General features: G+C 33.2%; 2 protein-coding genes across 4 annotated transcripts in view; one reads left to right on the top strand and one right to left on the bottom strand.

Annotated features, from left to right (window-relative positions):
• Positions 1 to 8438, bottom strand: part of LOC136976584 (cysteine protease ATG4B-like) — a 30610-nt gene extending 22172 nt beyond the window's left edge. Inside the window, exons 1-3 of one of the 3 annotated variants that reach the window (XM_067271915.1) lie at positions 8323 to 8375; positions 2746 to 2931; positions 552 to 650 (exon numbers count right to left, since the gene is read on the bottom strand). In XM_067271915.1, coding sequence (XP_067128016.1) covers positions 552 to 650; positions 2746 to 2931; positions 8323 to 8341 — 304 coding nt within the window. In that variant the 5' untranslated portion in view covers positions 8342 to 8375. Of the gene's footprint in view, positions 1 to 551; positions 651 to 2745; positions 2932 to 3001; positions 3095 to 8322 lie in introns of those variants that run through there. The other 2 variants (XM_067271921.1, XM_067271927.1) reach the window with 2 other exon arrangements.
• A 3031-nt stretch (positions 8439 to 11469) lies between these two features.
• LOC136976574 (heparan-sulfate 6-O-sulfotransferase 1-like) lies at positions 11470 to 15777 on the top strand. The gene is made up of 2 exons (XM_067271908.1): positions 11470 to 12165; positions 14761 to 15777. The coding sequence occupies exons 1-2, from the start codon at positions 11582 to 11584 to the stop codon at positions 15431 to 15433; spliced, it is 1257 nt and encodes a 418-aa protein (XP_067128009.1). The 5' UTR covers positions 11470 to 11581; the 3' UTR covers positions 15434 to 15777.
• Positions 15778 to 17925: the final 2148 nt, after the last annotated feature.

Genomic DNA, 17925 nt, shown 5'->3' with positions numbered 1-17925 from the left:
TCGACGGCGCGCACTCTGACCGGAATTCAGGAGCGTGTTTCGCAGGAATTTTTAAACGTATGTCACTCGCACGAAGTTACGCGAAGGAATAAAAGAACGCATCCTTTAATTCATTCCGTGATGGAACTTGTAACTCAAATTACTGGTATGTCAGATCAATTTTCCCCATTAAAATGCCATTAATCCATTTTGGACCTCCCAAAACAGCAATTTTTTGTTTTACATCTTTTTAAATAAGAAAATTGTACTTATAAATAATGAATATTGTATAAAAACACAATAGAATGTACTGCAATAAGCTGGTTTTCTGGATGTCTGGATGCGACATTTGCTGCACCAAGTAGTGGTGGGGTATCTGAAGCTGGCTCGTATCTCAAAAAACTCGTAAGTTGGGACACTCGTAAGTCGAGGTACCACTATCGTTAAATGGCACATACATATCTGTATTACTAAAATATTTTCTAATTTCTGTCATTTAACTATTTGATTTATCTAAACGTACATTAACAAAAATTTGTTGTATATTTTAATTTTAAAATAAGTATATTTACCATGTAGAGCATTATATTTTTTTCCTAGAAGCCATACTGGTTCTTCAGTTGCAGGAAAATCTTGATATTCAATAATTCCTGGTTCATAAGTTATACATGCTGAAATTAGTATATTTATTTACATAAATAAATGTTTTAATATAGATAAAGCCTAAATTACACATATCACAGATATAATTTCCTAATCAGGAATTTTAATGAAAATGTTGCCTGAGCACCTAGTCTATAACAACAAACATTTATAAGTTTTGACTTAAGAGTAAATTACATAATACATATTTTGCAATAAGATACCATAGTCTGGTATCTAATTTACATTTAATAAACAACACACATTCATATTATGTCCTATATTTTGATTTACAAGTATCCGCCATTTACGCTGGCATAAAACAGTTTCCAAAGCTGCCGACTAGCAAGCATACACCCGACACACATTTGTTTTCTTCACCATACGTGACAGCTACTTTTTGTTTTGATACAACTACACTAGTTGCTCTAATTAGTTGTACAGATGATTATGATGGCAAAACATTCATGCTCTATTCCTCAATTGAGCACAAAATCAAATTTTTTCTCTTATACGATGTATAATTTTAACAAAATAAAATCAGTTAAAAAAGTAATATAATCATATTTTTAAGCATTTATGCTTAAAAATACTGGTTTAGTTTATATTAAATAGCGAGGTTGAGGCCGAAGTTTTCAATGTGAAAACGTGTACGTCGGACGTTCAGTGCGCTTTCCCGTAAGCCTAGAAGTTTGACAATGGTGTTTGGAATGTCATGCGTGATTCCACTGACTTTCCAAATGCCATTGTCAAACTTCTAGGCTTATGGGAAAGCGGCACCGAACGTCCGACGTACACGTTTTCGCATTTAAAACTTTGGCCTCAACCTCTCTAATAATACAAATTTATCAAAAATATTTTAAAAAGTAAATTTTAATTCTTAGTTTAACTGCAAAACATGTTGCCACAAGTTGTAGAAAATAACACAGTAACAGAAAGAAGCAAGGAAAGTGAAGCTACAGATAATGCAATAGTTAGTAACAGGTTCAGTGTTCAAGAAGCCTTAGAACACAATCAGCACTGAATGTGTACATGCCAAGGACCGAAACCAATGCATTGAAGATATTTGTGCATCCTGAAAGTTTGCTTATATTATTGATCTCGAAGAGTAAATCTAAAGAGTATTTTAAAATCTTTAATGATTTTTGTGTTCACATAAAGTTCCACAAATCTTTAAAGTGCAGCAACAAAATTTATAACAAATATTTTAGGATACTCAAAGCCACCTTCAGATTATGCTTCTTGTGTTTAGATTTGTATGTTCATTTACATTATTTCAATTTTGAAATACATATATCTCTTGCTTTATGCCATTTCACTTTCATAACAAAACTCACATTAGTACGTTTTCAACCTGTAGATAAATTAGCTGTAAATTGAAATATTCAAAACTAAAAAAAAAAACCTAGGATGATGTATTCTGAAAACTAACAAAATATCAGTATTTTGTTAGTTTTGATTTACATATAGATTGCATTACTGAAGCATACACATAAAGAAAGATTAGGTTAATGTTACCCTAAGTATATAAAATGGCGGCTTGTCTCAGATTCCAGCAATCAGAAGACAGGGAACAGTGGGGACGCACGTTCTAACCTAACCTAACATATTCTAATAATTTGGTTGCTAATAATTATGGTAATTTATTAGAATAGGTTAGGTTAGGTTAGAGTGTGCATCCCCACTGTTCCCTGTCTTCTGATTGCTGGAATCAGAGATGAGCCACTATTTTGTATACCTAGGTTAACATTAACCAAAGATTCATAGAAACTAAAATCAATTACGTCATAGAGATGCATTAAAATTATTTAGACGGCCAAGAAACACTGTGTAAATCACAATTGCACTATATTTCAACATATATTTAAAATTAAAACTATTATAAAAGGACATTTAAAAGATGCATTTCCACATTTTGATTCAAGCTCTACAGACACACAGCATTTCTATTCGCTCAGTTTCTATACAAAATCGAAATACCAATTAAAAATGCATTTACTAAAAAAAAATATTTTATTACTTAATATATAATTTATACCATACAGAGTAATTATAAACATTTTTATCATTTTTAAAAATTAATAATTATAAGTATAAGCATAAGAAAGTTTAATTTTCACCTACCGATACAGTCGATTATTTTACGCAACATATAACCAATACTGTTGTATAATAATAGGCAAAAATTTATACACAGCCGGAAGAACTTTTGGCTTAGAGTCAAGATGGTATAATTAGCAATGCGCTTGCACATTATGCGGGAGTTATGGGTTTGAATCACACTCCGAGCTAGAGTTTTTTCTGATGTATCTAAATTAAATTATCTTAAATTTATTAAGTATTAATACTGTCAATAGACGATACAGGTGGCAATACCTACCTGTAATTCAAATTCTTGAATCATTAACTTAACTGGCCTAAATTATTTGATTAATTATAATAGTAACTAATTTCATTTTATTCTTTAGAATATTCAGTTAATGTTACCTATGGTAGCGAATGTGGCAACTCGTCTCTAAAACAGTGGGGACGCACATTCTAACCTAACCTAACCTATTCTAATAATTTGGTTGGCAATAATTATGGTAATTTAATAGAATAGGTTAGGTTGGGTTAGAACGTGCGTCCCCACTGTTTCAGAGACAAGCCGCCATGTTCGCTACCATAGGTAACATTAACTGAATATTTTATAACTTTAATTGAAGAAAATTCAAATATAATTATTAAATTACATTAAACATCCTAATACTGATTCATATTTAAACACACACAATACAAAATCATTAAAAAACTAAAAATTTCATATAGAAACATCACCAAATGATTGTCTTGATTGTTTGGTAATGTTTCTATATACGTATCAGGCTTTGCGATGTTTGATATACAGTCAAACCTGTTTTTATGCGGGGGATAGGGACCGCATTAAAAAAGACGCATTAAAAAAAATAGCACAAAACTTCACGAATGGCTGTAAAAAATAGTTTTCGCAACACAATTAAAAAATATTTTTTTTATGCGGTCAACAGGGACCGCATAAAAAAAGTCTCACATAGAAAATAACTCAAAACCGTACGAAATAGAATTTATTGACAACAGATGTCAGCACTTGACTGCATCGTCTGGTCTATCGTCTGTTTTACATATTTTTGTCCAGGTGGTGTTTTGTTGACTTAAAAAGTAAATTATTTCATTTTTCGCATATTCATGCAATAATATTACTATAATAAGTGCATTTATGCTATAATAAGTTTATTTAGCTATAATAAGTCAACGTGAGACATGACGAATCGCACGAGACTAGTCGCCAACTATACCGCACAAATAAAAAATCGCACAAAAAAACCGCATAAATTAAAAATTCGCATTAAAAAAATCGCACAAATAAAAATTGCACATAAAAAGAGCGCATAAAAACAGGTTTGACTGTACTTAAAAATTTGATATTTCAAGACTAAATATTCGAAAATTTCATTACATAATTTTCAACATTAGTTTTTGCAATAATGTATAAATTCGAAAAATGTCTGGCAATGTATATGTCAATCCAATATGCTAGTATTACCAAATTAGCTACCCGATTATTTATCGTGCTATATTAGAACTACTTAAAAAGAGTTATAAAGAGCCATTGGTGCAAAAGTTACTCCCAGTTGGTATCATGAACAACCAGTACGGTTATATCTAAATTAATTATTAGCTCTGGAAGCAAAGATTGGATGAAGATTGGGTAGCATAACTGGTAATCCATCTGCACAGTAAGGAGGAGTTGCATTCAAGTCCTGCTCTAAGCTGATTCTTTTCTTCCAGAATATTCTAATTATAAATAAATTATTTTTAATTATTAAATTTATTATGAGATGATAGCTTAACCATCTACCTCTAGCCAAATTTCCTAGTAGGCCTATCTGATTATTAATTAGCCTTTATATAGCCCGTTAACTAATCCAGCAGATCATTTGAAACAATGTCTGCTACATTTTTATTGTATGCTAATTTTAATATCTAGAAATCATTAGGCTTTTCTCAGATAAAATCCTAATAGAAAACTTCCAGAACAGCAATTTATACCACATTTTATTGGAGTAAATTTTTATTTAAAGTTTGAAGCAGTTTTAAGACTTTCTGAATCATCTTAACTATTTGGCATTCAACACTTCTTAGATTAATTTCTCAATTCTTCTTGATGGTAGATATGTTTTGGATGATTCTTCCAAGAAGAAAAGGAGAAAATGCATTTGCAATTCTTCCCATTAGGAGGAGGCCCTTCTCAATTGGAAAAGATGGCAGCCTCATCTTAATTACTTTTAAATGAACAATTTAAAAAAAATTTAAATAAGTGAGCCACCAAAAATGAATCAGAAAGGATCAAATGCACTTGTGTTTAAAATCTTTAACCCAATAAAATATAGTTTTTTAATTGATACATTATACAGTTGAACCTCCAAACAGCAGGGCATTTCTTTTTGAAATGTAAACAAAATAACCCTCTAAACAATGGCCATCTCCCAGTAACAGTCACCTCTTAATGGCAGCCATTTGCTCGGAATTGTTTCTTTTGAAATGCACACAATAACCTCCAAAGACTGATGGAAATATAAAAACAATATCTCATCAGTGGCCATTGTTCAGAAGTTAGACTGTATATCCTAAATCGTAATTAATTTCTATCAGAACCGATTTTTCTTAATTGATGTTCTTAGAGTCCTTTAAATGAATATTCTTTAAAATATAAATATTACAAACTCCTTTCTATTTAAATTCTGAAACAAAAATATTCTTTTCATTGCATAAAATAATTAAGTTCTAAAGAAAAAACAGTTTTTAAATTTAATTATTTATCAAAACAATGGGTGGAAATGAAGAAATAGAGATTTTAGAAGAAATTAGAGAAGGAACTATTCATAAAAACTTTATTACTATAGTTGTAATATTTAGAAATTAACATTTCGAAAAAGTCCATTTTCAGGACAATTTTTCAAATTACACAAATACATTTAACAATCTAGTATTGTAAAATAGTTACTTTCCCAAAAATATCTGAGATTTTCAGGAGTTTTCATGTAATTTGCAGAATTCACTGGCATATTCTGTTGTATGTATATATATATATATCTCTTCCTCTCCTTAAAAAAGTTAAGGAGATAATTTTAGAGAGAAATTAAACAAGATTTCTATGATTAGAAGTGCAGAAAGTTTGTAGATTTATTAGACCTTGTTAGTTTGCACTGCAGTTTCTTTTTCAGAAATGGCTTTCCACTCAGCTGAAAATAGAGAAACAATATATAGAGATAGTAAAAGGAAATTTGAGAAAATTCATCCTCAGTTTATATATTATTACTAGAAATTTTCCTGTCAAGTATGACAGGCTACTTTCTATGAGAAAGCAGAGATTGAAGAATTGAGGAGAGTATAGATTTCAAGAAATTCAAGAAGACTAAGTAATATTTCCACGGATTCAATAGTTTATACTGTCTGTTGGAACATAATTGAAGCACGATAATACATTTTAAATAACAGGCTCGTTAGATCATTACTTCCAATTGGATAATAGAACATCGTGTGGTCAGTATGGAAAGATTTTTTTTTTAAATTTGTTATAGAAATGACATGATGCAGCTTTTCTTAAAGTTTAAATTTAATGAAGTAAGTTTAAAATGTACCATTTGCCAAAATATTTTAAAACGCAACTTAAGGAAATTCCGTCATCAAGCACGAACTAAACAAGGTCACCGACATCACTGCAACATAAGTGCGATCACCAATCCAAAATTGATAAAACATTTATTCTATTAAGTAGCAAAATAAGTAGACTATACTTTCTGTCAGAACATAAAACAAATATAACCAAAATTTCAACTTCATTATACAAAAATTGCAGGAGTTATAAGAAATTCACACACACATGATGGCATTTATATTATTAATTTCATTTTTTTATTAATCTATTTCTATTAATTCTATTAATCATATTAATGGAATTAAAAGTACAAGTTGGTTCTTTTAATTAATATATAAAATTAGCTGAACATATTTAGAATGTTAGAATTTTTTATTAACAGATTTGCATGTAATTTTATATTTATATTGTGTAAGGAATCTATAAATATAGAACAGAAACTGAATTACTCGGTAGGATGAAGTGTAAGAAATGCTAGCATTCCTTACACTTCATCCACTGTTAAAGGTGCATTGATTAATTCAGCAGAGTAACTACAATGGCTAATTTGTCCCGATAGAAGTCTATTGCACTGACACACAATGTACTTCTGTAATCAATATTCCAGACATTTTTTTTTCCTCTATAAATCAGTTATTCATGTCACCACGAGAACAGATGAAACACTTCCTCGAGCACACCGATGCCTTCTCGAATCTCAACTAAATCAGTCGTTTAGACTCGAAATTTACATATTACTGCTTCAGTTATTCTTGAAGAACGTAATATCAACTTATTCAAGTTTTTCGAGTCATATGTTCTTAGTTATTAGTAATTATCTAATTCTTTTTATGAGTTTTTCTTGTCGTTTTTTGTTTGTACATCTTACACATTAAAAAATTGGCAAGAGTACTTTGTAATATGAAAGTTGGACATTGGCAAGAGTACTTTGTAATATGAAAGTTGGACTTTCATATTACAAAGTTCTATGTAATGAATTTCTCTTTTTAAATATTTTATGGAACATTGAAAATATATCTCTTACACATAAAAACATTCCTGTTTAACAGTTTAATTTCAATAACAATCTTTCACAACTAAGAAATGGCTTTTGTCAGCAATAAAATATTGCGTATGAAGTTTTGATACATGATAATTCTAACTTTACTCTTATAATTACAAAGCTCTAGCAAAATACTAATTTTTAAAAGATGCTTCTTCGGCATCACCGACCGGGTACGAGTTACTTTTTGGTTGTCGGTCAACATTACCTTTAGTTATTTGTTCGCATATAATTAGTGTTGCCACCTTTACAAAATCACTGACCCGGACGGCAGGTCAGGTTTGTTCGAACAGAAGTTCCCGATGCACGTGCAATGTCATTTTACAATATAAAGAATAACGTGTATGCTGGTTCTAAATCAGTTTGCGCGTCACACGTCAGCATAAAAAGTAACATGGCGGAATGGCAGACGAGTTTCAGCGAGTGCGAGGTCTTTTGTTGTTCAAATGGTGTAAATTTATAACAATATTTGCAAGAACTTTGTTTCATCGTAATTTCACAATTTCTATGAGATTCCCAGACAAATAATTCACCCGGACAGTAAGTCAATTCTCGGACTGTCCGGCTGAAAACCGGACGGGTGGTAACACTATATGTGTAAAAAGTAACTAAAAATAACTGTTATCGAGTCATTTGTTTATGTTTAAATATATATAAAGTACGTAAAAGCAGCTTCTAACCACTGGATGTTCTATTTAATAATAGAATAATATAATGAAGTGATATCATAATTTTATTATCAAAGACTAACGCCGATCATTATAAAATACAGATCACTCCTTAATTTCTTTCGTTTATGTCAAAGTAATGACAATTGTGGTTAATTCGAACAGTTCTAAATAATGTACCGGTCCTTATATTTCCAAAAAATATACTTAAAAGAGATTTTTAAGTCAGAAAAATAATACTTAAAATGCAATTCTTACAAACGAACTAAAATTAATAATCATTCGCGGGAGTAATCGACAAATTAATATCTAACCTGCATAGACATCAGCCATTTTGAAAATTTCACTTAAAAAACAAAAATCGTGTAATAAGTAAATTTAATTATAAATATGATTATTTTTATTCGTTGATAATTTTTCTTTATTTTTTTAATTAAATTACATAATCTTTTTCGATTGTTTTCTTATCTTCGATATTCCGATAATCGTCATCGACATTTCATTACTTACATTTTCGTTTCACCGAATATAAATTTTAAAATAATTATCCAAGAAAATTAATATTAATATATTAATTCTTAATTAAATATACAATAATAAAATTTTCATAGTTTTATTCAATTCTATAGTCTTTCAACTTGGCGATAGACACGAACTCTTCTACGTAGAAATTATCAGACTTTCGATATATATAATTATTTGATATAACTACAATATACGATTATGATTATTGTGCTATAATTGTATTTAAAATCAATAGTTTGCAGAACACCAACTAAGCGAACAACCATTCGGTTCCACCCTCGGCGATAAGCGCGATGTCGATATCTCGCGATGATAATATTATTAGAAACGGGGCTTATAAATCAGATAAACTCGGTAAATACTATCATATAGACTTGTAGTTTTCTGATGCTTTGATAACAACTGGAAACAAAAGATTCTTCAATATTTAAAACAGAATCGAAAAAAAATCATAAACATCGAACACCTGTGGCGACTCAGAAGCGTGACGCGCTTCTATCGGAAGGACCCGAGATTCAAATCACGATTGGTGCACATTTTGTGTTTTCTTACTAGGCCTTTCCTACTCTCCAAATTTTTTTACTTCCGGGAAAAAACACAAGCCAGCCTGATCCTCTACTGTCGAAATTGCGCGCGCTTGCGCTAGTGGTCTTAGACATTACCACTTTAAACCCACCATATCTCTAAACGAAATCGTGAACCCCATTTTTATTACATTGTTAACACTTTTGACTTCGAGTAAGCCATAACCAAGAGTCGAGGGGTACAAGGTCCGGAGACCTTGCAGACCCTTCGTGGAGAAAGAAGTGACTTAAAACACGGTTCTCTCCAAATGTTGACCTTAGGAGTTGCGTAACTGGAAAAGCAATTTGCGGAGGTTCTCGCCCGAAGGCGGTGGTCGTGAAGGATTGGCAGCACATCGAAAATTTTGTGTTACACAAACAGAATTAATAAAGGAGCCATTTGGTAGTCGGAAATGTAACTAATCCAGTATCAAAATTTCCACTTTATACACAAAAGTCCCACTTTATTCTGTACATTTCTGTCGTACTACTGTAAATACTTAGCGAATTATTGATTTTTTAAACTTTATGTTACTTTTGGATTACCCTGCATATAAATATAGGGTACAATATGTACAGTACTATATATCAATTAGTTAGTAAAAAACGAATTGGGCCTAACAATCTTTTCTGGTTGACTACGAACACAATATAGTGCTTTCGACGATCACTTGGCTTTTCTTCTCCCTGTTATTTGTGTTCGTAGTCAACAAGAATCAAGCGCGACACGGTTTCAAGTCATTAATTAATTAAAATCTTTTCTGGTGTTTATTAATAATCTTATCTAACTATATCAAGTTTGCGGCCGGATGGCCGAGCGGTCAAGGTAACAGCCTACCGCTCTGGGAGACCCGGGATCGAATCCGAACGGGTCGAATAATCCCCAGGAACTTTTCGGGGGGTGGTCCGTTCGGATATGTCAGGCCCCGTCCCTCACCACCCGGTTGCCCCATTGTGGGCCTGGCCGAACCCATAATGGGCCTACTAAAAGAGGCCCTCTTAGTGCCCACAGGGCGGAAAGAGTTAAAAAAAAAAAAAAGTATCAAGTCTCACTAACGTCATTTCCATGTACAGTATTCATCTTTTCCGATTTCCAGTGACGAGGATTTAGCCCAGTGTTTTTCAACTTTTTTCATTGAGTGGCACCCTTGATTGAAAAATAAAAAATCGTAGCACCCTTGACCGGCGGCGGATCTATAATCTGGATAAGGGGAGCTTAATGGGAGAGATGAATTTTTTTGCGAAAATGAATATTATGCACAACGCTGGGGTGGGGTCCGGGGAGGAACTCCCTCCCCGGAAAAAAACTTTTAAAAAAATTGACAATTTGAAGTATCATTTTAATGCAAAAATAGTGTTTCTACGTGTTCAAAATCAAAATTTAAGTCCATTAAATTTTGTCGAAATACTGACAATGAGTTATCTTGAACTACACTCAAGTAAATTTCCAAGAAAATGCCTAAAGGTCCTAAACTTTGCGACACCCCGGTTGAAAAACAGTGATTTAGCCTATCTCACTGTACCACCCACCACTATTTGATTGCCGGATGGCCGAAATTGGTCAAGGTGACAGCCTACCGCTGTGGGGGACCCAGGATCGAATACGAACAGGTCGAAAAATTTCCAGGAATTTTTCGGGGGTGGCCCATCCGGATATGTCACGCTCTGTCCCTCACTACTCCGCCACCACATTGTGGTTCTGGCCGAACCCATGATGGACTTACTAAAAGGCCTTTTTAAAACTCAGTTTAAAAGAAAACATCGCTACGATCCATGGGACAATCCGAAATGAAGCCTACAAGTGCCCGAGTGTTATAACAAACCCGAATACAGGATACGCGCCTCGCGAACAGGCTGGCCACGTAGGGATTTCCGTGTTTTCTAACACAAGAGTTTACAGATCACTCGAGAAGTTTTTGACTCTCTGCTCCGTCGACACTAAAAGGGCTTCTTTTTAACTTCATAATTGGCTCGACCAGACCACAATAACGGCGAAAGACGGAGCCCGACACGTCCGGGACCATTTTTGGAGGGTCCGGATTCGATTCCGGATCCCCAGAGCGGTAGGCCGCCACCCTAACCATTCGGCCCGTCGAGAGTAATAAAAGAAACCCGTGTATATTTCCGATTTGAAATTTAAAATAACGGGAAAATTATATTTTAAAAGCTTGATAATCATTTACGGAAACATTTTAAATTTAAATAATAATTTTTATAATGGCAATTTCCCATAATCCTTAGCTAACGGACACTTTTAAAATCGAAAAAAAAAGCATAAAGGTCTGTTAAACGTATTTAATTACTTTTTATTTTCGGTTATTAATAAATACCACGGCATCTTATAACACCGACGTCATATATATTTTTTATATTTCGTCAGATAAACGGGTCGACGTCACAAGTTAAAATGGCGGCGACGAATTATCGTTTGGCATCGGGAAAAAGAAACGAAAGATAAAAATTGGTAGCCCATATAGTTAGTGAAATGGAAATAGTGAGCAATATAATAAACGAAGAGAGCGGTAATCGTAAGAGAAGTCGCATTTCTCACATCTGCAGCGGCAAATGTCTGAGGTACGCCATCTTAGGTTTGGCGTTGAGTTCCGTCTTCGTTGCCACTCTGCTTTGGTATTTCTGCGACGAAAGGAATTGTTTCGCCAAAAACTCCTTCCCTTTCGTCTTCAATTCGTCCAGATCTTTGGTTAAACTTCGACCCAGCAACAGCCACATACGTCAGACTCCGGTTTTTCGTCACGACAAACTGTCCATGAGCCAATTTGACTTTAACATTAGAGCTTGGGACGTCGTCGTATTTCTTCACATCCAGAACACGGGAGGAAACGTCTTCGCTAAGCAGCTGGTCGAAGATCTGAATCTAGAAAAGCCTTGCGCCTGCAAGAAGAATCGTCGCCGGTGCGTGTGTTGGCGACCCAACAGAATCGGTAGCCCTTGGCTCTTCAGTAGATACACCATGGGATGGAAGTGCGGGGTTCATCCCGACTGGACTGAACTTACCAATTGTGTCGACAGGGTGGTGGACGAAGAGGAGGGAAGACCAATTAAGAGAAGGTAATGGTGTCTGGTGCGAGTTACTTTCGGGTGATTCGCACACCCGTAGATACGTAGATGGTTACCCGAAAGAAATTACCGTAATTTCTGCCCTCGCGTGACATGGGTACGGGTGTGGCTTGGACGGGGCAGTCGGGACCCCACCGGAGCCGTGCTCATGGGAGTAAAAGTTGAAGGAACCGACTGTTTTTGTGAAACTCTTTGGGGAGCCGCGTCGGGTAAAGAGTTGAGCGTAAACAGTCGGTTTGATGGTTTATGCGAAATTCTGCCCGACGTGACTCCCCGAAATTGACCCAACAGGAATGTCGATGACCTTCAAAAAAATGGGGTAAAATTTAAAAGTGAAAAATATATAGACCTGTTTCTAAAAACGGTGCTAAAACTTTACCGTTTTCCACTTTACTAGCTCGTAAAATACAAAACTTACCATTATGCCAACTACTGCAGTGCAATTGGAGTCCACTGTGTACTATGTTATGCCGCTTAATAAATACCTATGATATTAGGTATATATCAAGCGGCTAAAACTTTGGAGATGGATGTTGTGCCAAAGGTGGTTTCTTTGACTTTTTTGATTGTCACAAGGGGAATCCAAATGCCTCATTTTGAACTGAAATTTTGTGGTCCTGTGAAATGCAAATTGAAAATTATTGATTACTGTTTGAATGGCTAATTGATAGTACCGTAAACAATAATGACAAAATTTGATCTCCAATTGGGGTTATCGGTGTCTTGAGAGAATTATAGGCAGTCTTTATACTGGCAAAGGAAATCTTAAGTAAGTGGTGACTAATAGATAATTGAACCAAAGTTTCCATTATGCTGCTTCTGGTAACATAATGAAAACCTGTATTTAATTTTTTTTACATTTCGCTTGACGTCATTGCAAAATTTTTTTATGGAAATCCGAGAATACACACTCTTTCCGTAAAGATATTTCAAAAGTTATTCTATGTGGTTTTCTGATTTTCTGTGTGATAATATTTACATACGTGATTTATGACTACATCTCATTTATATATAATTATAATATATATTAATTTTATTTGTTCATTCATAAATTTATATACTTCCTAATAAATGGCTCCATATATCAATTTAGAGTTCTTATCAAGAAGTGTAAGCTTCAGATCTAAAGATGAGATGTTATCTCTCTGGAAAAATGTTTATTTTATTTTTAAAAATGGGTTTCTTTTATAATTTTTTGAAAGTTTTATGTTTGAATTCCCAAAATTAATATGGTTGTTGGAAATTCATGTTTACCTTTATCAGTTGTGTTTTAAAACTGGAATTACATAACTTACGACAGAATTTAATATTTGCTCTTGCACTTGGCTACTTTAAATAAACTAATTTGTTTAAAATAGAATATCTGAGTGTGTGAATAATGAACAATATATAAATGATTTTGTAGAAGAGTTGCATCGATTGATTGCAGTGTGCATTTTTGTGTTCTTGTAACGGATTTAGTCCTAAAACTTAATTGTCCTACATTATAATTTGGATGATTTATTTATTTAGTCATTGATTTTTCTTCTGAAGGTAAAATTTTGCCCTTATCATCTCTTGCTTTTGTTAAAAAGAAGTGTTTCACCAGTATTTAAAGGAAATACTGGATAAATTATTTTAGCACATTAGAATTATATTTGTATTATCGTCAGATAAGTTTAGTAAACAAAATACAGGATATCCAAAAAGATCTTTATTATTATCCAAGTTATTAATACAAAAATGAAGTGGTTAGTGGTAAAAGAAAGAATAACTGAAAGTATTTTATTAGCATACATACAGTGAACCTCTGAATTCTTTGGAATCCTATAGAATGATTCTCTAGCCCATTCCTTGGATTCATCTGATGTTGATGGGTGACTACGATCTTTTGAGTGACAAACACTTTCCGTGTCTTTAAATTCCTGCATTTGAGCATAAATTGAAGGGATACTTGGCGGTGTCTTTTTTTTTATTTCAGGTTATAGTGTTTTTTTTTTATTTTGCTAACCACAATACCATTGCACGTTTTTTCATATTTCATATTTTAATTCTACAAGCCACTTGCACCACATACTGAACACTGATATAAACATTTGTGCCAAGAAATTTTTTGCATTCTTTTATCACAAACTGTATTTTGATAGAACACTTTGTTTTTGTGTTATGAATTTGTATAATAATACAGGGAATCCAAGAAAGATCTTTTTATCTTTGGGATAATTATCATTGTTGTATAATAAATACAGCAATTATAAATAATAAATTGTTTGTAGCAGTTAGATATTCTCTAAATATCTTTTATTCTGAGTCTCCTGATAGTACTGTGTGTTAGATATATATCACTTATTTCTATTCTATTTGGTATACCATATTTTTTGGCGTATAACACAACCCCTGACTTCTGAGAAGATTTTCCTGGGTTAAAAAGTCGTCTTATATGCTGGAAAATACAGTATATACTTCTAATTTCCTTGTTCCAATTTTTTCATTTTATTTGTTTTTTCTAAAGTTAATTTTGTAGAATATCTTAAAATATTTAGAATAAAGTTCTTATTGTATTTACATAAATACATTAGAGTACTAATGTATTTTTTTCCTATACAGGTACTTTTTCATTACTCTCTTACGGGATCCCGTAAAACGTTTTCTGAGCGAATATTGGCACGCCAGACAGGGACTTAATTGGCGCTCTTCTCGCCACTGGTGCAACGGAAAAGAAACGACACCCAACGAATCTTGTTTCGAAGGGAAGGATCTTCAAGAGTTAACTCTCGACGAGTTTTTATCGTGTACCAACAACTTGGCTCTGAATCGTCAGACGAGAATGTTGGCCGACCTGACGTTAGTAGGTTGTTACAACACGTCGTTCATGTCGGTGGAAGAGAGAAATTTACTTTTATTGACCAGTGCTAAAAACAATCTTCACAAAATGGCTTTCTTTGGATTGTCAGAATTTCCCAAAATGTCCCAATACATGTTCGAGAGCATTTTTAATCTATCGTTTGTCGAAAAAGAACAGCAACTACATAACATTTTTGGACGGCGAACCAGGAGAAAATTTTCAGAAGACATAAATGCCAAGGATATAAAAAAAATCGAGCAATTAAATCAGCTAGATATCGCAATATATCAATATGCAAAAGATTTATTATTTCATAGATTTGAGAAATTAAAAAACATAGATCCTCATTTCAAGAATAATTTTGAAATGATTAAGAAAAGTCAGTTGTCTAGTGTAGATTGGGCAGAGAAAGAAGATTCGATAGATATTTTGTAACAAAAAACTCAAAGTCTCAGCTAATATTTAGCGATTTATGATGCTACATTAGGCATATCGCCATTATTATCCTTTATAAGGGTTTGAAATTATTTTGTTATTGTGCCAAATATTATTTTCTTATTTATTATTTTTACAACTTAAATGTATACATATATATTGTGAAGATAAGCATCTTTATCGTCATATTGTATTTTTGTAAGTATTATGATTTTAAAATTTAAAAAGCTACTTTCTGGAACAGAAACTTCAGCATTTAGCAATGCAAATCATATCTAATTTTAAACAGTTTTTAAATTTGACAGAAAAATATTGTTGTTTAATATTTGTAAATCTTCGTCCGATGGCGATAATTATGATTAATTTCCTGAAGACAAAGTCCTTCCCAAAAAACGAGGGACCTCATTTATGGCGACAGACATTCCTTTTAGGATGACTAGCCCCTTTTGGATGGCTAGTAGCCTAAAAGGAAAGGTCAGTCGCCAAAAGTGTAATGTCTGGAACACAATAAAAATGGCGGTCCCTCGTTTTTTGGGAAGGACTTTGTCTTCAGGAAATTAATCTTAATTGTTGTTTAATAGTTAAAGTAAAGCAGTGATGCACTCAAGATTTAATCTTGGGGAAGCAGATAAAAAAGAATTTTTAATGTGAACACAATAAAATTCACACTTTATGTGACCGCTAATTCATAAGTAATACAGAAATAGAAGACACAACACAATATAAATAAAAAAATGAATTTTAATTAGGTAAAAATTTATTAGGGTTTCTTTTATTTTGGAGGTACCATGGTACCATGGCCCCTTGGCCCATTCCCCCGAGTGCACCACCGAATTAATGCAATATTCAAAAGATATGCTATTTATTAGAATAAATACTGTGCCTACTGTCTATAATTTTTTCATTATTCAGCTTTGCTATCTGTTAGTCTGTGCTTACTATTAGATGATGACTTTTATTTCTATTCTCTGGAAATAGGTGCAACTTTTTCCTTTATTATTACTTGGCCTGCAATGAAACACTCCACATGCTCATACTTTATTTCCACATACGGCAAGAATGACAATGCCGAATAGAATAAGACATATCTTTACCAATAGACATATGCTATCTATAACTTTTTGTCTTGCAGCCATATAACTATAAATAGCCTAACTATAAATATAAGGTATTTTTAACTACTCTAGGTGACTATCATAAATGCTAATTCATACAAAGAAGTTTCTTGTTCCCGACAGCAGCTTTCTATCGTTGAGTAATTTTAAATTTGCACAGCGAAAATATTATTTAAGGATTGAGAAAGTGACGAAACAGTGTAATTCAAAAGACAAATGGTAACGGTCGTCCAGACACCAATGTAATCGAGAATATGAAACATATATGACGATCGTGTCATTTAAATGTGTTAAAAGTATTTTCAATAGATAAAATTGAATTAATCCATAAAAAAAAAAAAAAGCTTAAGTATGTCGGAAAAATTAAATTTAATATGTATATTTAGACAAATTAAATTTCTTTGTTTACAAAATATTCAAAAATAAACAAATCTTTTGGACACATCATTTCACAATTTTAATTTGTTTTAAGGTTGGATTTTCAACAATATTAATAAAAAATTTGTACGTCGACTGTTTACGGCTCTTTGGTAAATATAAAATAAAGAGGCTAATGTTGATATCAAACAAATATGCAGAAAATTTTGGGGAAAAATATTACCATCGAGGTTTTCCTTTTATATCAAATTAACAATTGACAATGGATACACGCCAGTATGCATCAATCTTGGCTACAACTGATGCACTAGTGAATGGTCTAATAAGCTTCTACCCGAACTTCTGGCAATCTAAGAATATGGCAGAAGAAAACTGTGCTATATTGGCATTTGCTATTTGGGTTAGTACGGACGAGCAGTAATAACGGCATAAATAATGTAAGTGGAGGTAGCAGCATTGCTTTGTCGGAGCTCGCTACGTCCACGGCCGAACGCGTGCCCGTTGCCTCGCCGACAAACTCGGCGAAAATCGGAACGGCTTTTATCACATTTTGGTTTACCGACGTGCCATTTGATGCCTACTGGAATATATCCAATGTTTCCGTGACAATATTATATTACTTCAGAATCAAAAATTTTTGTAAGGCTAATACGAAGCCTGTGGGATGTAGTGTTAATCCTCGGGATTATGTTTCCGAGGTAATTGAGTTTGAATGTTTGAAAAAATCCTGAAATTGTATGAATAGGTACGAGTTAATAGTTTTGTTTACACTAGTTTTCTTGGTTTATTTGTCAATGTTTTCCACATTGATAACAGTGTTGTCTGCCTTGATCTAGTAATAGAAAGCTTGGTATGATTTGGGAAACCCATCTCGTCGGGGACGTAATAGAGAGGTTGCGGCCGCTGTATTCGGCCCAAAACGCGGATGGCCGAGCGCCGCCATCTGGCAATTCTAGACGGTCGATAATGACGTTCGCTACGTCTAGCATGGCAAGTAGA

The sequence above is a fragment of the Centruroides vittatus genome, unplaced genomic scaffold (genome assembly GCF_030686945.1).
Source record: "Centruroides vittatus isolate TY-2023 unplaced genomic scaffold, ASM3068694v2 contig_1112, whole genome shotgun sequence".
Classification (NCBI taxonomy): domain Eukaryota; kingdom Metazoa; phylum Arthropoda; class Arachnida; order Scorpiones; family Buthidae; genus Centruroides; species Centruroides vittatus.
This window is presented reverse-complemented; position numbering and strand designations above follow the sequence as displayed.

Bases quoted from the DNA above. Each gene is read 5' to 3' on its own strand.
- LOC136976574 (XM_067271908.1), top strand. From the start codon at position 11,582: ATGGAAATAGTGAGCAATATAATAAACGAAGAGAGCGGTAATCGTAAG. The intron at 12,166-14,760 runs GTAATGGTGTCT...TTTCCTATACAG, and splicing joins GGAAGACCAATTAAGAGAAG to GTACTTTTTCATTACTCTCT.